This window comes from Oncorhynchus nerka, linkage group LG25, assembly GCF_034236695.1.
Source record: "Oncorhynchus nerka isolate Pitt River linkage group LG25, Oner_Uvic_2.0, whole genome shotgun sequence".
Taxonomy (NCBI): Eukaryota; Metazoa; Chordata; class Actinopteri; order Salmoniformes; family Salmonidae; genus Oncorhynchus; species Oncorhynchus nerka.
In genome coordinates, this window is record NC_088420.1 from 23,202,152 (window position 1) to 23,228,056 (window position 25,905).

The window sequence follows — 25,905 nt, forward strand, 5'->3', positions numbered from 1 at the left end:
TAGCCATGCTAACAAAATGTTTGATGACAATAAACATTATTATTTGCATATCTAGCCTTTTAATATTAGCATATTATGTAGCCACATTTTCCTGGAAATTTGAGTTGACCAAAATGGATGGATGTGTAAATGTGTGTAGTGTGCAACTGACATACCTCCATATTGGAAGAGGCAACTTCGAAAATGCTGCTGTCCAGCTGTGGCCCCTCTGGGTGCAGGTAGTTCTCCCCGTCCATGGCCGGTGAGGGTGATGGGAGGCTGGGCATCAGGTTGCAGGCTGACACATGACCTTTGACCTTCACGTACGTATGCTGGCTGTGTCCTACAGAGCTTATACCAAGGCCCACTCCATCCCCTGGAGAGGGAGAGAAAGAGACATAGAATTTGAATAGCTTGAATTAAACCCCTAACTATTCACGTGGTAGCGCGTCATGTTATTCATCCAGTAGTGTAGTCTAATATAACTGTGTAAATCCTGTACTGTTGTTTTGAAGCAGTAGAATATACATACCGTTTTACCTAAAGTCAAATAACCTAATTGCATAATGGTTTTGGGTGCTGTAACACCAAGTAGACTAAAGCAAATGGGTCCTGTCAATCAGGAATGATGAGCTAAGACAAGTCTGTACAAAGGCTGCAGTTTTTAAACAAAGATAATGCATGAACATCACTATGACAGGTTTGATTACGTCGGACTAAAATGCGTAACAGGGTTTGTAGTGAAACCAGCATGGTGAAACTGTGTGGGATGGCAACAACGTCATCTAGGGAATATCACTCAAACTACATCCAGATAGACAAACAATCACTTACTTGAAGTTCCAAACAAAATAAATGTCAGATCAATCAAATAACAGCCTACTGCTTATTATGCATTGAAACATCTTAACGTTGCAAATCATAGGATAGCCCAATTTAAATCATGAGTTTGTCTGTAAATGTAGTGGGATGTCAGTCTTCTTCGCACACTGCTACATTAATTTGCTGCATTCACAGCTCAATTGTAATTGGAAGTAGCTCATTGTTCCTGATTGACAGGACCCATTTGCTTTATGCCTTCTGACATCACAGCAAATTCCACATGCAATGCTATTAAATTCACAGCTCTCATTGAGCTAGGAAGAGAAGCGGAAGAGTTGCTGCTGCCTTGGCAACAGCTAATGGGGATCCTAATAAAATAGTAAATACTAGCTGTAGACAGAGGGGGTTGAGAGAGGATGGCAGGTGCTGTATGTTCCTGGACAGCTAGTTAGTGAGCCTACTGGAGATGAAGCTTAGAGGACTCCCAGTCCCACCACCTACATCTCCACCAAGTTTGATCAGATGATCAAAAGAGGCTCCACACACCACCATGACCGATTGGCTGAATAACCTCAATCGCACTCCCTCCTGAAGGAGAAACAGTCAGATATGCATATCAAATAGGCACATAAAAGCCTGCATGCCAGGCTACATTGCTTCTATACCACTATCTGGAGCAATAGAAAGCTAGTGTGAGGGCTTCTTGTTTCTTTAACATGCTCTTTCCCCCACCTCTCTCACTAATCAAACTCTTCCCTCCCTCCCTCCTCAACAGCACACAAAGAACAGACCTGTCCACCGGCACCAGGGGGCATAGCCAAAAGTCTAATGGAGTTCATATGAGGGTTTCAATAAGCAGTCCTTTGTACTACAGCCTGACCTAGGCTGGCAGGCTCCTCCCCAGGGTGTGTGGATGCTGACACTTAAGTCATTTTTCTAACCACAGGACCTGACCAGGTAAAACTGTACTCACCATATTAGGTGTAGGCGTATAGTCAAACCTGGTAAGGAACAGTTACATGAGAAGAGTGTGCATGTGTTTGTGTGAGAGTGGTGTGAAGGAGATATGCGGCTGTGAATCCCACAATCACAGGCAGGTGATGACTTAATCAGTGTGACAAACACAACAGTCCATCTCTCTTCATTAATCCCCACTTCGCTCTCTCTCTCTCCTTCATTCTCTCTCACCATCTCAGGAGTGCTGAGATTTATTCCCAGCATCCCTAGGCCCTTTCCCGCTTTCCCTCCAGTCGATCCAACCATCCCCCATATCACCGGCAGCAGTTCATGTCTCCTGGCAACCAAGAAAGTCTCTCTCTTTAGCAGCCCAGTGTCTGAGGACAATAAATACTGATAATTATTGGGTTCCCAGATGTTCTCTTCCTATAAGGCCTATTATCAATACAGGAAAACAGGAAAAACTTCCTGCCACTGAGGGAGGGAGGGAGGGAGGGAGGGAGAGAGGGCGGGAGGCTAACAATGTAACTAGTGTTTCATTCACTCAGCAAAACACACACAAGGAAAGCATTTACTATACCTCCATGGATTATTTAAAAGCTTCTGGCCTATATTGAAATATATAATGCTTCACAAGTACAGGGGATGGGTTCTAGGGTGAGGAGGGTGTCCCATTTGTAAGACAGTAACGCAAAAACCCAGATCTTTTGTATTAAACAGTTTAAACTTAAAGCCTATTGTAGAGTAGTAGGGAGGGGGGTTCCTTTCACAGTCACAGGAGTGAGTATACAGTGTAATATTGTCATTGCTTCAGAGTAGGGATGTTAACCTTTAAATCGGTTAGCTGGTTCGAAAAAATACATTTGACCAGTCATGCTTAAAAATCAGTCTATGGGTTAATTTGCATAATTTAGTGGAATTAAATTGGCGCGTGTGTATTTTGGTAGTCATGCATCTTATTTATCCCACGGGCACAGCATACAAAGTCTAGTTTGTGGAGCGGAATAGCCAATCACCTGTTACACAGCGCGAGAGCAGCGCCTCAAAAAACTGGTACTGGAGTGAAACGCTTTCTGTAAACCCAGTCATCGCGCGACAAATAACGATTAAAAATAGCCATTTTTATTTGTCAATCTCAACTCGTAATTAAAGCGCACCTCCCATTCGAGTGCATAACCGATAGTCAACCGTAGGCAGGCTATCAGCGTGTCACCCACCTCTTTGCAATGTGAGCTTGAGGCGGTATAAATTGTTTGAAATCTGAACGTTTTACTTTACCTCAAATACCTTACCTTGCTTCAAAGAAGCAAAAATCCACCCATAGAAAATAGGTAATTATTGTATTATTTTATTGGTTTTCATATGAACTTTCGTTGTCCAGAAGCCAAAAGGCACAATCATAGTCATATTAGAAACCAATCCTGGTTGTTGCTATTAGATTCCCTCTCCTAAATTTATATTGTATCTCAATCTCATGGAATCGCTCACATTAGGTGTACTGTTTAGAACTGTTTTCCCGCGAATTGCATTTTGGAAAATGTTTGAAAAATGTGTTTTATTTGCTTCTTCATTACAGGAGTTGCATGTTCAATAATATAGCCTTTTGACTGGAAGATGATAGGCTTGCTAATGTTGCATGTTTCCATTAAGCTCTTGATGAAAAAGGTATGTTCCTTGTATGCGTGCATAGTATCAGAGAGGAAGAGGCAAAGCGAGACGTTTCACAATCGCTAATAAATGTGTGTATATATATATATATATTTTTTTAAATACAGTTTGTTGACCTGTTGATGAGGGTTGGTTAGTCGGCAACAAATTGACCGAGATGTCCATCCCTACTTCAGAGACTGGTGCTGGTGGTGGTTGGTCTAGCGACCCCCTCTCTTAGCCTCCCGACTGGGTGGCCTGACATATTATAAACCAAGGGGGTGAGGTGCAGATTATTTCATGTCCCTGCATTTTATAAATCTAGCCTTGATGAAAGAATTCAAGACCTTTAAGAGGGCTGAAGTACAAGTTATGACCTACATTACAACATATTAGGTATTGATTATGAACAAACATCACATTTTGTTGTAACATTGTATTTTCCACAGCCGTTTCCCCATGTTGCTGAGTGCCAGCTAGCCAAGCCACCAGTCTTCCTGTCTCTCATTCTGACTAGGCACTCAGCCTGCCAGCTGAAACACATGGAAGTCATCCAGGGAAGTGTGACTCCCTTAATCTGCTAAATCACAGCTAAGCGCTCACGAGGACCACCATCCTTCCACACAGGAGGGTAACAACAGCCTCTTCCTCTGTCAGTGCTAGCTCAGCCTGGGTCAGGGGCCGGGCAGAGCTGAGTCCACACAGCCAGCAGGGAGGGGAGAGAGCCAGGCAAGGCTGACTATGGAGTGCTATGGCAGGGTCTTTTCCTACCATCTATAATGATAAAGTTGCCTAATTAAATGCCAATCTAAGGTCATTCAGTTTTGCATTCATGTGTTAAGGTTACGATTTGTAAAGGGTAAACTGTTAGTTGGTCTGGCCTGTACCCAAGGGCAACTACTGCCCGGAGTGGTATGGGAACATGCCCCAGGTTAGTGGTGTCATCTCTACCACCCTGTTCGCAGGCCTCCACCTCTTCACCCCTCGTGTGATCCATCACTCTTTAAAAACACTTGTCTTCCCTTGCTCCTCAAGCCTGGCATTAATCCTGCTTAAGGCAGAGAGTAAATCCCTTAATGAAGATGAAGTGGGGCCGCCCATTAACTACGCTCTCAAGTTCAGGGCATCCTGGCAGCAAGGGTGACACACACACAGGGTTGCAAGAGGTTTCATATGAATGAATGACAGACCAAACCTTTTACATCTGTTCCCGTTGAACAGAGATACCGTCTCAGACCTCACGATTGACAACACTTCCTCCCACCTTTATGTGGATCCCAGGAAGAGCAGCTGCTGCATGACCAGTAGCTAATGGGGATCCTAATAAACAAAACCTACAAAGTCACTCACTTATGTCCTCACCTATTAAATGTCTGATTTCAATAAGATTATAGAGCCATGCTACATTACATTAAACCAGTGGGTTGGTGGTTATGACAGTTTGGCATACCATGCTGGATTAATTAGCCAAATGATTTTGAAAAATGCCTAAAAAGTAACAAGTTACTTCCCTCGGAAACACAGTTGTCATTCAAAACAGTGAATTATTAAATCAGGTATTTTTCAACACGCCATTATCCATTGAGCGGCACTGACGCACAGAGAGGATGTGTGGACAGTTCGGGGACAAGGGAGGAAATTACAAAGAAAAATGATCAAAATGACTGAGTAACCAAATCTGCAGCGCTATCAAACAGGAGAGAGATAGAAACAAAGTGTTTTAAGAGCCTGCTGTATTGTTAGAGTTTCTGAATCCATTCATATATTAATCATGCTGCACATGATTAGAAGCAACATTGGAATTAGCCTGAACACCAAAAACCAACAGAGGAAGTGGCAATGCTTTTGTAACCAATTTACATTCAAGGGACATTATCTCCATAATGATGCATTTTCACACTTTGTTCCAAATTGGACAGAATCATCACATATTGCCATGCACAATGTCAGAATTGCTGCAGCAAAATATCACAAGGGATTGAGTGAGTCACATTAAAATGAAACCCAGAAAGGCCAATTCGCCATATGAGAGCTCATGATGAATATTATTAGCCTAATGACAATCTCCAGCTGTATGAGACATGTGATTTATCAACATGAGGGTGAATATTACAGGGAAGAAATGACTCAGAATGAGTCTTTTGTTGTGTTGAAAAGGAGAGGGGGAGAATGAGAATCACCAACAGTGGCTTGCTGACACCAGAGCCCCACTATCCACCAGTTCAACAGATCTAGATCAAAGCCAGGTAACATCAGAGGAAATGGATCCACTTATCTGGTCTCTTCTAGGTGGCCTATATATGTAGTGGGAAATTGGGACTAGGGTGTCATTTGAGATTATACCCGATTCACTCTGATTAGTCTCTAAAATGGTTCACTCACACTGCATTCAATAAACCTAGATAATAAAATGTAAGCTAACACCCATGCCCTCTGTCCTGCAATACAACAGAAAACTGACATAACTTACTCATAAACATGATTGTAGCCAACTGTGTGTCAGGTGGTTCATTCCTCTTCAATGTGTCTGTTTTATAATTCGAGCACAAGCAGCATCATTCTAGAGATGCATCCGGGCTCTCCCTGCCTCTCGGTCAGATCGAGAGTAAGCCTGGCCGGGTGAGTGTGTTCAGGCTGTAGTGTCAAGTGCTGCTTGCCTCTCACCCAGCCTGACCCTGCCTGATGCTGTGGATCTCTGAAGACTGGCTCCCAAAACCCAAACAAACGCCAGCCAATCCCTTCTCGTTGTGTGAATAAGTGAGCATGGGGCAGAGCAGAACAAAATGGGCTCGGCTGGAGGCATTAGACCATATACTCAGCGGACCTGCAGGCTGGCGGAGATGATTCATACAAACTGACCCAGTTCTAAGTATATGTGTACAGTGGGCCTGTGCCAACTCAGCTGTGGACTTCGACAGCAGAGACTCCTATTACACACCTGATCATCAACAGGACCAGACTACCGCATCAAGCCAGTGAATGAGGATGGCTCCATTGTGTGTGGTTTAGACTGGAGGGAGAGTGTATAATGGTTGGGTAACCAGGGAACAGGCTTGTAGACTCCTGTTTGGGAAACCGAGTCTAACCCCCAGTGCTAGAACACCTAACCATTAGGAAAGGAATGCAGTTTTTTCTGCATAAAACAGTTTTTTTCCCTTCTTTTTTTCAACCGCCTAAAACAAAATACATTTTCTGGATTGAAAAACGCTTAGTATAAATTTAAACGACTAAAATCAGACAAAATATGTAGAAAAGATAATGGGCCGATACATTTGTCGTCGGAAATGTACATACACCTTAGCCAAATACATTTAAACTCAGTTTTCACAATTCCTAACATTTAATCCTAGTAAAAATTAACTGTCTCACGTCAGTTAAGATCACCACTTTATTTTAAGAATGTGAAATGTCAGAATAATAGTAGAGATAATTATTTATTTCATCTCATTCCTAGTGGATCAGAAGTTGACATACCCTCAATTAATATTCTGTATGTTTGCCTTCAAATGGTTTAGCTTGGGTGAAATGTTACGGGTAGCCTTCCACAAGATTCCCACAAAAAGTTGGGTGAATTTTGGCCCATTCCTCTTGACAGAGCTGGTCTAACTGGGTCAGGTTTGTAAGCCTCCTTGCTCGCACACATTTTCTCAGTTCTGCCCACAAATCTTTGATAGGATTGGAGGTCAGGGCTTTATGATGGCCACTCAAATACCTCGACTTTGTTGTCCTTAAGCCATTTTGCCACAACTTTGGAAGTATGCTTGGGGTCATTGTCCATTTGGAAGACCCATTTGCGACCAAGCTTTAACTTCCTGACTAATGTCTCGAGATGTTGCTTCAATATATCCACATAATTTTCCATCCTCATGAAGCCATCTATTTTGTGAAGTGCACCAGTCCCTCCTGCAACAAAGCACCCCCACAACATAATGCTGCCACCCCCGTGCTTCACGGATGGGATGGTGTTCTTCAGCTTGCAAGCGTCCCCCTTTTACTTCCAAACAGAACAATGGTCATTATAGCCAAACAGTTCTATTTTAGTTTTTTTTTTTTACCTTTATTTAACCAGGCAAGTCAGTTAAGAACAAATTCTTATTTTCAATAACGGCCTAGGAACAGTGGGTTAACTGCCTGTTCAGGGGCAGAACGACAGATTTGTACCTTGTCGGCTCGGGGATTTGAACTTGCAACCTTCCGGTTACTAGTCCAACGCTCTAACCACTAGGCTACCCTGCCGCCCATCAGACCATAGGACATTTCTCCAGAAAGTACAATCTTTGTCCCCATGTGCAGTTGCAAACCGTAGTCTGGCTTTTTTTATGGTGGTTTTGGAGCAGTGGCTTCTTCCTTGCTGAGCGGCCTTTCAGGTTATGTCGATATAGGACTCGTTTTACTGTGGATATAGACACTTTTGTACCCATTTCCTCCAGCATCTTTACAAGGCCCTTTGCTGTTGTTCTGCGATTTATTTGTGCTTTTCGCACCAAAGTACGTTCATCTCTAGGAGACAGAACGCATCTCCTTCCTGAGCAGTATGACGGCTGAGTGGTCCCATGGTGTTTATACTTGCGTTCTATTGTTTGTACAGATTAACGTGGTACCTTCAGGCATTTGGAAATTACTCCTTGTGGAGGTTTACAATTGTTTTTCTGAGGTCTTGGCTGATTCCCCCCCCCCCCCATGATGTCAAGCAAAGAGGCACTAAGTTTGAAGGTAGGCCTTGAAATACATCCACAGGTACTCCTCCAATTGACTCAAATTATGTCTATTAGCCTATTAGAAGCTTCTAAAGCCATGACATCATTTTCTGGAATTTTCCAAGCTGTTTAAAGGCACAGTCAACTTAGTGTATGTAAACTTCTGATCCACTGGAATTGTGATACATTGAATTATAAGTTAAATAATCTGTCTGTTCAAACAATTGTTGGGAAAATTACTTGTGTCATGCACACAGTAGATGTCCTAACCGACTTGCAAAAACTATAGTTTGTTAACAAGAAATGTGTGGAGTGGTCGAAAAACAAGTTTTAATGACTCCAACCTAAAGTGTATGTAAACTTACGACTTCAACTGTATGTTAACAATTCTGAGTAATGAATTCAAGAGCATTGATTTTGTTATGTTTGAGCAGAAGACCGTAGTATTAGGAAATTTGCTTTAAAACTACAACATTTTCTCTCTGCTCCATGAGCTGCCAAGATGGGGGCCTCAAATTCTCTTGCCCGGGGCCTGAACGAAATCCAGCCGTGCAGACGATCCTGCCACGCCCCTGCCACACTCACCACCTAAAGCCCATTTTCATCCAGAAAAAAACCTTAGTGTGTTTCAACCAGCCCAGAACCCCCCCCCCCCCCCAGGCTTCAACACCTACCCCTCTACACCCCCTGTGCCTCTCTAAGATTATAAAATGGTGCTTCTCTTTTATGAATAATGTTGCACGGTATGCCGAAACGTCTGTACTTTTTCAATTATAGAACAAGAAGAAACTGTTTGGTACTAGAATTGTTAATACTTTCGGTACTTCTGTCAAATGTGTCTTACGGATCAAGGCTATCATCACAGCCGATGTGCGAGTGCACCGTGCCTACTCAATTTAGCCAGCGCTAGGAGTCTGGGATGCATCATGTTAGCTCTACTTAGCGTGCGCTAGGAGTCTGGGATGCATCATGTTAGCTACACTTAGCCAGCGCTAGGAGTCTGGGACACATCATGTTAGCTCCACTTAGCCGGCGCTAGGAGTCTGGGCTGGATCATGTTAGCTCCCCATTCAAGCTGCACATTAGTTGACACACTTGAATAATAAAACATGGCATGTAGAAATGTTGAAACTGTTCGCAAAACAATGTCCATTGAGGCTAGAACACTTTACAATGCAAGAAGATACCGGTAACTTCCAGCTTTGTAGCTCAACTTTCCTTGCTATGCTAGCTGACAGTGAAAGCTAACATCAATTGACTACCCTAGTACTTAGTTTGTGATAATATGCAAACCATAACACAAAATAGGCTGATATCAAATCTGATTGTCACCAAAACATTATTAATTCACTTAAATCTGTCTCTCTCACATCTTTCCCAAAGATGACCTATTGCTCAGCGATCTGAAGGTGTGAGTAGGGCTCCTGACGGGCCACTCCCCTCCTGCCTCATGAATGATGTCATTACTGGTTAAAGAGACAGTCCACACTTTCACAAAATAAGCTATTTCTATGCAAATGTTGGATCAGTACAATAAAATAAGTACAAAATGTAAGGGAAACAGATTGTCTTAATTATTATCCACATAATATTTCACATTTCCAGTTGCTGCGGGATTATATTCCTGGTATAGCAAACTGACGCAAATTAAAGATCCTACATCTGTATCATAGGCCTGCGGTATAACAGGCTAATACCTACACCTTAACTAAAGTTTTTAAACTTCATTACAGTAAAATCAAAAGTCAGTCAAGCCATTGATAATAGCGAAAATACAAGAAGGATATTATATTGTGGCAAACATTACAGTTGGAACTTAATTTGGCTCCCCAAAAAATGGCTTAACAGAATGAAACAAAACACTTACGAACTGGTTTAAACTTTCCCAAAACTTTTGAACAGGCTAAATTGCAGCAATTACCAAGAAAGGCTACTGCCTACCGTACCCAACTAATGATAGCAATTAGCTAATGATATACAAGACCAGTCAAAAGTTGACACCGACTCATTTAAGGGTTTTTCTATATTTTTACTATTTTCTACATTGTAGACTAATAGTGAAGACATCAACACTATGAAATAATGCATACAGAATCTTATAGTAACCAAAAAAGTGTTTTATATTTGAGATTCTTCAAAGTAGCCATTCTTTGCCTTAACAGCGTTGCACACTCTTGGCCTTCTCTCGACCAGCTTCATGAAGTAGTCATCTGGAATGCATTTCAATTAACTGGTGTGCTTTGTTAAAAGTTCATTTGTGGAATTGCTTTCCTTCTTAACACATTTGAGCCAATCAGTTGTGTTGTGACAAGGTAGAGGTGGTATACAAAAGATGGCCCTATTTGGTATAAGACCATGTCCATATTATGGCAAGAACAGCTCAAATAAGCAAAGACAAATGACAGTCCATCATTACTTTAAGACATGAAGGTCAGACAACTTTGAAAGTTTCTTCAAATGCAGTCGCAAAAACCACCAAGCGCTATGATGAAACTGGCTCTCATGAGGACCGCCACAGGAAAGAAAAGAACCAGAGTTACCTCTGCTACAGAGGACAAGATCATTAGAGTTACCAGCCTCAGAAATTGCAGCCCAAATAAACGCTTCACAGAGTTCAAGTAACAGGCACATCTCAGCATCAACTGTTCAGAGCAGACTGCGTGAATCAGGCCTTCATGGTCGAATTGCTGCAAAGAAACCACTACTAAAGGACACCAATAAGAAGAAGAGACTTGCTTGGGCCAAGAAACACGAGCAATGGACATTAGACTGGTGGAAATCTGTCCAAATTTGAGATTTTTTGTTTACAACCGCCATGTCTTTGTGAAACGCAGACTAGGTGAAAGGATGATCTTTGCATCTGTGGTTCCCACTGTGAAGCATGGAGGTGGTGGTGTGATGGTGCTTTGCTGGTGACACGGTCTGTGATTTATTTAGAATTCAAGGCACACTTAACCAGCATGGCTACACAGCATTCCGCAGCGATACGCCATCCCATCTGGCGCTTTTTGGGACACCTCCAGGCGGTGTAAGGGCTATTTGACCTATCACTATTTGAGTGATGAGTGCTGCATCAGATGATCTGGCCTCCACAATCACCCGACATCAACCCAATTGAGATGGTTTGGGATGAGTTGGACAGCAGAGTGAAGGAAAAGCAGTTAACAAGTGCTCAGCATATGTTGGAACTCCTTCAAGACTGTTGGAAAAGCAATCCAGGTGAAGCTGTTTGAGAAAATCCCAAGTGTGCAAAGTAGAAGTCGACCGATTAATCGGAATGGCCGATTTCAAGTTTTCATAACAATCGGAAAATCTGTATTTTTGGACTCCGATTTGGCCGGAGTTTTTTTTTACACCTTTATTTAACTAGGCAAGTCAGTTAAGAACTGACACATTCTTAACTTGAAATTGATTTTATTGATTTATTATATTAAATTAAAATAAGTGTTAATTCAGTATTGTTGTAATTGTCATTATTACAAATAAATAAAAACAAATCGGCCGATTAATCGGTATCGGCTTTTTTGGTCAGCCGATAATCGGTTGGTATCGGCTTGAAATATCATAATCGGTCGACCGATTGCAAAGTTGTCATCAAGACAAAGCTACTTTGAAGAATCAATATATAATATTTTTTTTACCCCTTTTTCATGGTATCCAATTGTTTAGTAGCTACTATCTTGTCTCATCGCTACAACTCCCGTACGGGCTCGGGAGAGACGAAGGTTGAAAGTCATGCGTCCTCCGATACCCAACCCAACCGCACTGCTTCTTAACACAGCGCCATCCAACCCGGAAGCCAGCCGCACCAATGTGTCGGAGGAAACACCGTGCACCTGGCAACCTTGGTTAGCGCGCACTGCGCCCGGCCCGCCACAGGAGTCGCTGGTGCGCGATGAGATAAGGATTTCCCTACCAGCCAAACCCTCCCTAACCCGGACGACCACCCGGTCGCACCGGTTACGACAGAGCCTGGGCGCGAACCCAGAGTCTCTGGTGGCACAGCTGGCGCTTCAGTACAGCACCCCTGCGCCACCCAGGAGGCCCCAATATAAGATATATTTTGATTTGTTAAACACATTTTTGGTTACTACATGATTCCATGTGTTATTTAATCGTTTTGATGTCTTCACTATTATTTTACAATGTAGAAAATAAAAAATAAAGACAAACTTTAAAAATAATACCCACTCACATTACATTTAATGTCCAAACATTGCAGTTGTAGCCTACGTCCAATGAGGTCTTTGCACTCACAATGGCCAACGCACATTTCATGCGTTCTGTATCTCAAAGCCATATTAAATATCTTTGTAAAATAGTTTCTATTTAACTCATAATTGAGAAATATACTATACCTACAGAAAGCTTAGAACATCCTCTCGCCATCTGTGACAACACAATAGCTGTGTTATACCAGCAATTGGATTTGACAATGTTACACAATCAGAACAATTTTCTTTTGCCTAGGGCATTTGTTTTCTCCAGAGACAGAGACAGAGCGAGAGACACAGAGCGAGAGACAGAGACAGAGACACACTTGCTAGACACAGAAGTAGGCCAAATCAAAGGGTCGCAATAAGTGATTAATGGTCAGTCTGAAGCCTTTTCACCAGAGCCACTAACTTTTGTTTAACTTCATTGAAAAAGGACTCAATCTTCGCAATCAACAGTAACTTAGGCCAAGGCTCCTCAATTGCGTTCTCCCTCTCCTCAGTAGCAAGGCAGCCCTGGAGAATTTGTCCGGCTACAATTTTATTACTAGCAAAGTAAACTGTGGAGTGTACTCTGAATCTGAATAGGCTGGTGTTAACAATGAGTGGGTGATTCTGATCTAAGCCATAGGGGACTGGACTATTGGTCAGGGCAGGATACAGAGTAGCCTACTGTGTGGAAACACTAGCAGATAGCGGGATAGTATTTTCCGTCAAACCCAAGCAGGGGGAAAGGAGAGATTACATTAGCCTACATTAGAACAGCAAAGCTGTTGAAAGCTTTTCAACTCTTTGCATAAGGTACTATCCGCTTCCTTCCACAAGCTCAGCTCCAAGTGAAACAGAAATCAGCCTAAATGACAATACAGGTTTTATTTGACGTACACCTAACCTATATAAAACATTCAACAATGAAATTAGCAGCAATAAAGCTACTGCTTTGCATTGAAGCTTGACATGGTGAGGCACGGGTTTTGAGGAATCTATGATATTTTAAGTGCTCTGAGGACCTGGCTTGGCTGTAGACGGCGTCTGAGTGGCTGGAATGACAAACTACTGAAAAAGATGGGAAAGCTGGGGGTGGACTAAACGCTGCACAGTGGCTGCAAAGTCAAGCGCCATCCCCCAGACCACTCGGTGCATTCTGTATGCCATTTTATATTCTGTTTTGTTATTGGCCTATCTTGCATGTCCAGTGCCAGCCTAACAGTAGCTTTTTGCTTTCTAGATAACTGCTTCCTACACTGGGCTAAAGGGACTGATCTGGTTTCTGTTCCATTCTCTGGAGACTCAGGTGGAGCCCGACCTGTGACATTCTCAGGTGGAGCCAGACCTGTTTCTCACCACTGGGGCCCACATGGCGATCCCTTTCCTTCTCAAACAGACACGCAGCTACATGTCACCACAGACAGGACAGTATCTTAAGATTTCTTGGTGTAATATTATCATCATCAAGATTTCAGCTCTAAAAATGTTTTTCTCTGCGACTAATTCATCCTCTAAAAATGTTTTTCTCTGCGACTAATTCATCCTCTACAAATGAGGGATTGTTGAAGCGTTCAACACAAGGCTAAATATGATCTTGTATCTTACATACAGTGCCTTCAGAAGGTATTCATACCCTCAACTTAATGAACGTTTATTGTGTTACAGCCCGATATAAAAATGGATTAAATATATTTTTTCCTCACCTATCTACACACATACCCCATAATGGCAAAGTGAAAACATGTATTTTTTTTAATGTTGGCAAATTTATTGAAAATGAAATAAAGAAAGCACTAATGTACATAAGTATACACACCACTGAGTCAATACATGTTAGAATCACCTTTGGTAGCAATTACAACTGTGAGTCTTTCTGGTTAAGTCTAAGAGCTTTGCACAACTGGATTGAAAAATATTTGCCCATTATTCTTTTCAAAATGCTTCAACCTCTGCCAAATTGGTTGCTGAACAATGCTAGACAGCCATTTAAGTCATGCCATAGATTTTCAAGCAGATTTAAGTCAAAACTGTATGTAACTCGGTCAGGAACATTCGCTGTCTTCTTGGTAAGCAACTTGTGTAGATTTGGCCTTGTGTTTTAGGTGATTGTCCTGATGAAAAGGTGAATTCATCTCAGTGTCTGGTGGAAAGCAGACAACCAGGATGTCCCTCTAGCATTTTGCCTGTGCTTAGCTTCATTCTGTTTACTTTTATTGTAAAAAAACGCCCTAGTCCTTAACGATAACAAGCATACCCATAAACGATGAAGCCGCCACTATTCTTCAACATATAGAGAATGGTACTCCGTAATGTGTTGGATTTGCCCCAAACATAATTTTTTGTCCTGAATACAAAGCGTTAATTGCTTTGCCACATTTTTTGCAGTATTACTTTAGTGTCTTGTAAACAGGATGTATGTTTTGGAATATTTTTTTATTCTGTCCAGGCTTCCTTCTATTCCCTCTGTCAATTAGGTTAGTATTGTGGAGTAACTACCATGTTTATCCATCCTCAGTTCTCCTATCACAGCCATTAAACTCTGTAACTGTTTTAAAGTCACCATTAGCCTCATGTGAAATCCCTGAGTGGTTTCCTTCCTCTCTGACAACTGAGTTAGGAAGGACACCTGTATCTTTGTAGTGACTGGGTGTATTGATACACCATCCAAAGTGTAATTAATAATTTCACCATGCTCAAAGGGATATATTCAAAGTATTTTTTTACCCATCTACCAATAGGTGCCCTTCTTTGCGAGGCATTGGAAAACCTCCCTGGTCTTTGTGGTTGGATCTGTGTTTGAAATTCACTACTCGACTGAGGGACCTTATAGATAATTGTGTGTGTGGGGTACAGAGATGAGGTAGTCATTAAACAATCATGTTAAATGCTATTATTGCAGAGTGCATCCATGCAACTTGTGTGGCTTGTTAATCACATTTTTACATCTGAACTTATTTACACTTGTCATAACAAATGGGTTGAATACTTAGACAACACATTTCAGCTTTCATTTGTAAACATTGCCAAAAACGTAATTCCACTTTGATGTTATGGGTTATTGTGTGAAGGCCAGTGACAAAGAAATCTTAATTTAATCCATTTTAAATTCAGGCTGTAAGACAACAGGTGAGGCACTGTAGGTGAGCACAACCTGAGGTGGGGTTAAAAGGGAGTTGGAGGGAATCCTCCTAAATCAAACATGAGATCTCCTGACAATGATCATTCCAATTGACCCTGAGAGGTCCAGCATTAGGGGGAGGAGTCCTAGAGAGATCAGCTCCTCTTTCACCAGGTCAGAGAGAAGAGAGAACACTAGCCTGGTCCCAGATCTGTATGTGATTAATAGCACAGACAGACCAGTAGGATTGTCGAGTGTCTGCCGGCCGAGAGTACGCTGCACCCCTGAGCAAAGTGCAGGACGTAATTTACAAACCAATTGTACATGGGCGAAAAATGGCAGCTGTCAGTCGCCCACCGGCAGGTGGTGCTTATAACACACAGCAAAGTCAGCAAGTGAACGGCGAACAATTACACAATCTATTGAACCTAACAACCTGAACTCAATAAAAACCTTTGACGGTGAAATTAACAGAAAGAACACTACTGCTTTACATTGAAGATTGACAAAGAGTCCGAGGCAAGAGTTAAGAGGACTCAGTCACCAGTGTTGTAGTCGTCACTAAACCTAGAGTCCGAGTCGAGTCCCAAGTCTCCTGTCCTCGAGTCACGAGTCCCTACGGCTAAGTTCGATTCAAGTCCGACTCAGAGTCACCAATGGTCAAGTCACAAGTCCCTATGGCTAAAGTCATTACTAATACTGCCGGATTGATGCTCTTCTGAAGCTAGATTCACACCTCTATTGATTTGGCTGAAGAAAACTAGTGGCGGGCTGGCGGGAAGATTTTTATTTGAGCATTGAAGTAACGCAACGATTTCCTTCCTATTGTCCAATGGTCATAATTGCCTGCAATATGCAATAGCCTGTGAAACAAATAAGTCCTTCATACACATATTTTAAAATAATGTTCAATAATTATGTCAAATCCGTAATGTTTTGAAGGGATAGTGTCTAGAAGAAATTGCTCCTGTTAGATTGACCAGATTATTATTTGCAATAATTGTAAGTCTCTCAGCTACTTTTTGTAATTGCCCACTGATATTTGTGTAGGTTTTTTATTACAGAGTGAAAAGTAAAGGGAGACTTGTCAGAACGAGACAAATTCAAAGACAGCCTACTTTTCTATACTCAAGGGGAGAGAGTATACTATTCAATACTATTGTTTTACATTTCCAAGAGCAGTTTGTGTTTCTTAACCAGGCAAAGCTAAATAGTAGGCTGGTGATTGGTGGTAACCGGGAAGCAAGAGCCGCTTGTGCGACGTGCAGCCAAGCCTGCTACACATCGCTTGCTTCGCCACAGCTCAAGAGCTGATGTCGACTGTGCGCCGCTGTGGCACGTCCTTCATATTGCTATAGAACAGATCACTGGCTTCTCTGTGCAACCTGTGCTGTTAATATTTTACTTATCATAGCAGCCTATCCAGTCCAAGTGCAGATACAAGTGAAGGGAAGGCGAGTCCGAGTCACCAAAATTCGAGTCACGTCATGAAAATTGGGATGAGTCGGACTCGTGTCCGAGTCCTGGACTCGAGTACGACAACACTGCCAGCCACCACCTATGATATTTGGAGTGCTCTGGGGACACGGCTTGGCTGTAGACAGAGGCTGCGGAAGGGTGACTAGGGCCCTATAAAATCTGCATTGCGGACGGAATCACGGAATCCAGACATGAAACGGAATTCAACAATATATAAAAAATGGAATTGGAATAAAAATGGAATATGGAATATTTAAATGGAATGGAATATTTAAAAAATGGAATTTTGTAGGAAATCAACTAAATGTATTGAACTTATTTGAAAATTCATTACATTTGCCCAAGTTAATCAAAAGACATGAACAAAATGCATCAGTGATTCGTATTTTCCTGCAACTTCCTGAAACAGCAACATGAACGACCCTGTCTGTCTGTGTGCGTGTATATGTCCACACAATGTCTAGCGATGATGCTAATAATAACAACATTCTTCTGGTAGAGATGAAGGCTTTCCCAAAATCTTCTCAATTAAAATGTTAAGTAGACGATGCCTACCTAACCAAACAATGGTCTCTAGCTGATGCATTAAAGGGTAACTACACCCAAAATAAAAAAAATATTAGATTTTTCTCAGCCCTCAGGTTTCCTGATGTGGTTTAAGCATTGTTGTGGCCTTAGAAAATACAATGTTGTTCATCTATAAAAAAAGAAGTGCCGGATGTAATTTACAAACTGATTTTACATGTAGAAATAGGCGAAAATGTTGTCTGTCAGTCGCCCACCGGCAGGAGGTCCCAATTAAACAAAAAGGGCATTTCACTGAACTTGTGCACGTGACCTTAAAACAAGAAACCATCAGCAATTGAACAAAACATTGTTAACCCCCTGCTATTGTCTGTGATAAGGGTTCCTGTCTCTCTGACTGGTGAAAGAAGAGCTGATCGCTCTAGGATTCCTCTCCTTAATGCTGGATCACTCAGGGTCAACTGGAATGAACATTCTCAGGAGATGATCTCATGTATTTGACTTAGGAGGATTACATCCAACTCCATTTTAACACCACCCCTCGGGTTGAGCTCACCCATGTATGATAAGAGCAAATATTTAGCTTTGTGGTGACAGCTTCTACAATCCTATATTTTTAGAGGATGAATTACAGTCACAGAGAATTGTTTTATTTTTTTAGTTATAATCTTGAAGATAATATTACCCAAGAAATGTTGACGTACTGTCTCGTCTGTGGTGTCGTATAGCTCCGTGCCTGTCAGTGTGTGTTTGAGAAGGGATTGCCCTGTGGGCCCCAGTGGTGAGAAGTAAAGAGAATGTCACAGGTCGGGCTCCGGAGGGCAGAACAGAAACCAGATCAGTCCCCTTAGCACCTGTCCACTCTAGCTACCAACAAAGTGAAAAGACAAACGTATTTGTATTTTGTATTCTTTAAGGATCCCCATTAACTGTTGCCAACGCAGCAGCTACTCCTCCTGGGGTCCAGTAACATTAAGGCAGTTAAATCTACAATTTAAAATATTACATAACATTACATAACACATTAAGTGTGTGCCCTCAGGCCACTACACTCTACTACCACATATCTACAAAATTCCTGTGTAGGTGTGTGTAGAGTGCGTGTCTTATCACTTGTATATGTAAGCATGTCTGTGCATGTCTCTTCAGTCCCCACTGTTCCATAAGGTGTATTTTTATGTATTTTTTTATATCTGATTCTACTGCTTGCATCAATTACTTGATTCACAGACAACACAAAGATTCCTTGATGTCCTTCCAGATTCCCTCTGTCTACCCAAGGACGCCAGAGGACAAAAATCAGTTAACCACCTAACTGAGGAACTCAATTTAACCTTGCGCAATACCCTAGATGCAGTTGCACCCATAAAAACTAAAAACATTTCTCATAAGAAACTAGCTCTCTGGTATACAGAAAATACCCGAGCTCTGAAGCAAGCTTCCAAAAAATTGGAACGGAAATGGCGCCACACCAAACTGGAAGTCTTCCGACTAGCTTGGAAAGACAGTACCGAAGAGCCCTTACTGCTGCTCGATCATCCTATTTTTCTAACTTAATTGAGGAAAATAAGAACAATCCGAAATTCCTTTTTGATACTGTCGCAAAGCTAACTAAAAAGCAGCATTCCCCAAGAGAGGATGACTTTCACTTTAGCAGTGATAAATTCATGAACTTCTTTGAGGAAAAGATTATGATTATTAGAAAGCAAATTACGGACTCCTCTTTAAATCTGCGTATTCCTTCAAAGCTCAGTTGTCCTGAGTCTGCACAACTCTCCCAGGACCTAGGATCAAGAGAGACGCTCAAGTGTTTTAGTACTATATCTCTTGACACAATGATGAAAATAATCATGGCCTCTAAACCTTCAAGCTGCATACTGGACATTATTCCAACTAAACTACTGAAAGAGCTGCTTCCTGTGCTTGGCCCTCCTATGTTGAACATAATAAACGGCTCTCTATCCACCGGATGTGTACCGAACTCACTAAAAGTGGCAGTAATAAAGCCTCTCTTGAAAAAGCCAAACCTTGACCCAGAAAATATTAAAAAACTATCGGCCTATATCGAATCTTCCAAACAAAAACAAAATATTCATCCGCCAGTCAATGTATTGTCTAAGGCGACAGAAAGAAAACGAGGTCCCCATTACAATGCCTACATCTTCCACACGATGTCGCCAGTACTGGCATTTTATGGCTGCTTTATCCTTGGTTAGATGACGTATAGGCACTTCCTGTCTTGGGGCTCACCGCAGGATGTTATGAAAGTGAAAACATGGAGGATGATTTCAAGACTTGCTGCTATCGAATACAGATCGCCCCGTGATCAATTTGATAGATTATTAACGTTTATTAATACCTAAAGTTGGTTTAGAAAAGTAGTTTGAAGTGATTTGTAAAAGTTTATAGGACACTTTTGTAATTTTAAAAAGTGACGTTGCGTCTTGTAAAGCAGAATTTTCCTGGATCAGACCGGCCTTCATGAAATGACATTTTGGGTATACAATGACGGATTTAATCGGGAAAAAGACCCAATTGTGATGTTTATGGGACATATAGGAGTGCCAACAGAGAAGCTCGTCAAAGGTAATGAATGTTTTATATTTTATTTATGCGTTTTGTGTAGCGCCGGCTACCGCAAAATCTGTTGTTTAGGTGACGTTCTGGTATTTTGGGGGTTGCATGCTATCAGATAATAGCTTCTCATGCTTTCGCCGAAAAGCATTTTACAAATCTGACTTGGAGGCTAGATTCACAACGAGTGTAGCTTTAATTCAGTACCTTGCATGTGTGTTTTAATGAAAGTTTGAGTTTTATCGAAAACTATAGGTGGCGCTCTGGAATTTCTGCTGATTGATGTTCCTGCACTGGAACTACATTCTGCATCATCCCTACGAGGTTAAATCTTATCTGTCGGAAAGATATCAGTTTGTCTCTGTGAATGGTTTGTCCTCTGACAAATCAACTGTAAATTTCGGTGTTCCTCAAGGTTCCGTTTTAGGACCACTATTGTTTTCACTATATATTTTACCTCTTGGGGATGTTATTCGAAAACATCATGTTAACTTTCACTGCTATGCGGATGACACACAGCTGTACATTTCAATGAAACATGGTGAAGCCCCAAAATTGCCCTTGCTAGAAGCATGTGTTTCAGACATAAGGAAGTGGATGGCTGCAAACTTTCTACTTTTAAACTGGGACAAAACAGAGATGCTTGTTCTAGGTCCCAAGAAACAAAGAGATCTTCTGTTGAATCTGACAATTAATCTTAATGGTTGTACAGTCGTCTCAAATAAAACTGTGAAGGACCTCGGCGTTACTCTGGACCCTGATCTCTCTTTTGAAGAACATATCAAGACCATTTCAAGGACAGCTTTTTTCCATCTACGTAACATTGCAAAAATCAGAAACTTTCTGTCCAAAAATGATGCAGAAAAATTAATCCATGCTTTTGTCACTTCTAGGTTAGACTACTGCAATGCTCTACTTTCCGGCTACCCGGATAAAGCACTAAATAAACTTCAGTTGGTGCTAAATACGGCTGCTAGAATCCTGACTAGAACCAAAAAATTTGATCATATTACTCCAGTGCTAGCCTCTCTACACTGGCTTCCTGTCAAAGCAAGGGCTGATTTCAAGGTTTTACTGCTAACCTACAAAGCATTACATGGGCTTGCTCCTACCTATCTCTCTGATTTGGTCCTGCCGTACATACCTACACGTACGCTACGGTCACAAGACGCAGGCCTCCTAATTGTCCCTAGAATTTCTAAGCAAACAGCTGGAGGCAGGGCTTTCTCCTATAGAGCTCCATTTTTATGGAACGGTCTGCCTACCCATGTCAGAGACGCAAACTCGGTCTCAACCTTTAAGTCTTTACTGAAGACTCATCTCTTCAGTGGGTCATATGATTGAGTGTAGTCTGGCCCAGGAGTGGGAAGGTGAACGGAAAGGCTCTGGAGCAACGAACCGCCCTTGCTGTCTCTGCCTGGCCGGTTCCCCTCTTTCCACTGGGATTCTCTGCCTCTAACCCTATTACAGGGGCTGAGTCACTGGCTTACTGGGGCTCTCTCATGCCGACCCTGGAAGGGGTGCGTCACCTGAGTGGGTTGATTCACTGATGTGGTCATCCTGTCTGGCTTGGCGCCCACCCTTGGGTTGTGCCATGGCGGAGATCTTTGTGGGCTATACTCAGCCTTGTCTCAGGATGGTAAGTTGGTGGTTGAAGATATCCCTCTAGTGGTGTGGGGGCTGTGCTTTGGCAAAGTGGGTGGGGTTATATCCTTCCTGTTTGGCCCTGTCCGGGGGTGTCCTCGGATGGGGCCACAGTGTCTCCTGACCCCTCCTGTCTCAGCCTCCAGTATTTATGCTGCAGTAGTTAATGTGTCGGGGGGCTAGAGTCAGTTTGTTATATCTGGAGTACTTCTCCTGTCCTATTCGGTGTCCTGTGTGAATCTAAGTGTGCGTTCTCTAATTCTCTCCTTCTCTCTTTCTTTCTCTCTCTCGGAGGACCTGAGCCCTAGGACCATGCCCCAGGACTACCTGACATGATGACTCCTTGCTGTCCCCAGTCCACCTGGCCGTGCTGCTGCTCCAGTTTCAACTGTTCTGCCTTATTATTATTCGACCATGCTGCTCATTTATGAACATTTTAACATCTTGGCCATGTTCTGTTATAATCTCCACCCGGCACAGCCAGAAGAGGACTGGCCACCCCACATAGCCTGGTTCCTCTCTAGGTTTCTTCCTAGGTTTTGGCCTTTCTAGGGAGTTTTTCCTAGCCACCGTGCTTCTACACCTGCATTGCTTGCTGTTTGGGGTTTTAGGCTGGGTTTCTGTACAGCACTTTGAGATATCAGCTGATGTACGAAGGGCTATATAAATAAATTTGATTTGATGTGAAATAAGAGTTCCATGTAGCTATGGCTCTATGTAGTACTGTGCGCCTCTCATAGTCTGTTCTGGACTGTGAAGAGACCTCTGGTGGCATGTCTTGTGGGGTATGCATGGGTGTCCGAGCTGTGTGCTAGTATACTGAACAAATATATAAACTATTTTACTGAGTTAGAGTTCAAATAAGGAAACTAGTCAATTGAAATAAATTAATTAGCCCGAGTCGATGGATTTCACATGACTGGCCATAGGCCCGCCCGCCCACCCACCCACTGGGGAGCCATAGGCCCGCCCGCCCACCCACTGGGGAATGTTAGTTCTCCGTGTACATTTAAGGGCCAGCCGTGCTTCCAATTGTAATTTTTCTGTGTGGCACCTTACCACACGACTGGACAGTAGTCCAGGTGCGACAAAACTAGGGCTTGTAGGACCTGCCTTGTTAAGAAGGCAGAGCAGTGTTTTATTATGAGCAGACTTCTCCCCATCTTAGCTACTGGGTTAGGGGAGGGTTTGGCCATCTGGAATGTCCTTATCCCCTCGCGCTCTAGCATCTCCTGTGGCAAAGCCTACTAATCATTACTTATTATAATGATGATGATAATAATAATAACAATAAGGAGATCAAGAAAAAGAGGGTATAGGAGCGAGAGCTGCGTGCATGACACAAACAGGTGCTGTTAAATTACAATATTATTTTTCTGCCTGTTTGGAACAGTGTAAACACTAAATACATTAAGTAATACCAGCCTGTTCTAATGCAAAAATATCTGTACGCCTTTATTACAGCATAGCAAAACATTTTAAAAAGCATTATCTATGAAATTGCTTTCTCTGACATTTTGCCATTGCATTAGGCTAGGTGCTCACGGAATCAGTAGGATATTAAACAAACACTCAAACAGGCAACAGATGCAAGATCGGTCTTATTTCATTAAATATACAGTACCAGTCAAAAGTTCGGAAACACCTACTCATTCAAGGGTTTTTAATTTTTTTACTATTTTCTACATTGTAGAAAAATAGTGAAGATATCAAAACTATGAAATAACACACACGGAATCATGTAGAAACCAAAGAAGTGATAAACAAATCTAAATATATTTTATATTTAAGATTCTTCAAAGTAGCCACCCTTTGCCTTGATGACAGCGTTGCACACTCTTAGCATTCTCTCGACCAGCTTCACGAGGTAGTCATCTGGAATGCATTTCAATTAACTGGTGTGCCTTGTTAAAAGTTCATTTCTTTCCGTCTTAACGCGTTTGAGCCAATCAGCTATATTGTGACAGGGTAGGGGTGATATACAGAAGATAACCCTATTTGGTAAAAGACCAAGTCCATATTATGGCAAGAACAGCTCAAAATGGCAAAGAGAAACAACAGTCCGTGATTACTTTAAGACATGAAGGTCAGTCAATCCGGAAAATGTCAAGAACTTTGAAAGTTTCTTCAGTTGCAAAAACCATCAAGTGCTATGATGAAACTGGATCTCATGAAGACCGCCACAGGAAAGGAAGACCCAGAATTACCTCTGCTGCAGAGGATAAGGTCATTAGAGTTACCAGCCTCAGAAATTGCAGCCCAAATAAATGCTTCAGAGAGTTTGAGTAACACACATCTCAACATCAGCTGTTCATGAGAGAATGTGTTTGAATCAGGCCTTCATGGTCAAATTACTGCAAAGAAACCAATACTAAAGGACACCAATATGTAGAAGAGACTTGCTTGGGCCAAGAAACATGAGCAATGGACAGACCGGTGGAAATCTGTCCTTCGGTCTGATGAGTACAAATTTGATGCAGAGTAGGTGAACGGATGAGCTCCGCATGTGTGGTTCCCACTGTGAAGCATGGAGGAGGTGTGATGGTGTGGGGGTGCTTTGCTGGTGATACTGTCAGTGATTTATTTAGAATTCAAGGCACACTTAACCAGCATGGCTACCATAGCATTCAGCAGCAATACGCCATCCCATAAGGTTTGCGCTTAGTGGGACTATCATTTGTTTTTCAACAGGACAATGACCCAACACAACTCCAGACTGTGTAGGGGCTATTTTACCAAGAAGGAGAGTGATGGAGTGCTGCATCAGATGACCTGGCCTCCACAATCACCCGACCTCAACCCAATTGAGAAGGTTTGGGAAGAGTTGGACAGCAGAGTGAAGGAAAAGCAGCCAACAAGTGCTTCGCATATGTGGGAACTCCTTCAAGACTGTTGGAAAATAATTTCAGGTCAAATCAAATCTTATTGGTCACATACACATGTTTAGCAGATGTTAATGTGAGTGAGCGAAATGCTTGTGCTTCTAGTTCCGACCATGCAGTAATATCTAACAAGTAGTCTAACAATTTCACAACTACCTTATACGCACAAGTGTAAAGGAATGAATAAGAATATGTACATATAAATATATGAATGAGCGATGGCCGAACAGCATAGGCAAGATGCAGTAGATGGTATAGAGTACAGTATATACAGTGGGGAGAACAAGTATTTGATAACCTGCAAAATGGGCAGTGTTTCCTACTTACAAAGCATGTAGACAGAGTCCAGGAGACAAGATGATTTGGATGGACTCCATCATTTCTGTAGAGCAAATTCCGTTTCCATCTTCAATGCCCTTTACTGAGGGAAGGAGGTTGTTGGCCAAGATCTCGTGATACACGGCCCCATCCATCCTCCCCTCAATACAGTGCAGCCGTCCTGTCCCCTTTGCAGAAAAGCATCCCCAAAGAATGATGTTTCCACCTCCATGCTTCCTGGTTGAGATGGTGTTCTTGGGGTTGTACTCATCCTTCTTCCTCCAAACACAGCGAGTGGAGTTTAGATCAAAAAGCTCTATTTTTGTCTCATCAGACCACATGAACATCTCCCATTCCTCATCTGGATCATCCAGATGGTCATTGACAAACTTCAGACGGGCCTGGACATGCACTGGCTTGAGCACGGGGACCTTGTGTGCGCTGCAGGATTTTAATCCATGACGGCGTAGTGTGTTACTAATGGTTTTCTTTGAGACTGTGGTCCCAGCTCTCTTCGGGTCATTGACCAGGTCCTGCCGTGTAGTTCTGGGCTGATCCCTCACCTTCCTCATGATCATTGATGCCCCACGAGGTGAGAACTTGCATGGAGCCCCAGACCGAGGGTGATTGACCGTCATCTTGAACTTCTTCCATTTTCTAATAATTGCGCCAACAGTTGTTGCCTTCTCACCAAGCTGCTTGCCTATTGTCCTGTAGCCCATCCCAGCCTTGTGCAGGTCTACAATTTAACCCTGATGTCCTTACACAGCTCTCTGGTCTTGGCCATTGTGGAGAGGTTGGAGTCTGTTTGATTGAGTGTGTGGACAGGTGTCTTTTATACAGGTAACGAGTTCAAACAGGTGCAGTTAATACAGGTAATGAGTGGAGAACAGGAGGGCTTCTTAAAGAAAAACTAACAGGTCTGTGAGGGCTGGAATTCTTACTGGTTGGTAGGTGATTAAATATTTCTGTCATGCAATAAAATGCAAATTAATTACTTTAAAATCATACAATGTGATTCTGGATTTTTAAAATTTTATTCCGTCTCACAGTTGAAGTAT

The 25,905-nt window shown here is 42.2% G+C and overlaps 1 protein-coding gene across 1 annotated transcript in view; it reads right to left on the reverse strand.

Moving 5' to 3' along the window:
* LOC115109242 (protein strawberry notch homolog 2-like) overlaps positions 1 to 25,905 on the reverse strand; it is a 114,198-nt gene that overhangs the window by 77,964 nt on the left and 10,329 nt on the right. The window contains 1 exon segment of the mRNA XM_029633943.2: positions 156 to 355. Within this exon segment, the coding sequence (XP_029489803.2) occupies positions 156 to 266 (111 nt within the window). The 5' untranslated portion in view covers positions 267 to 355.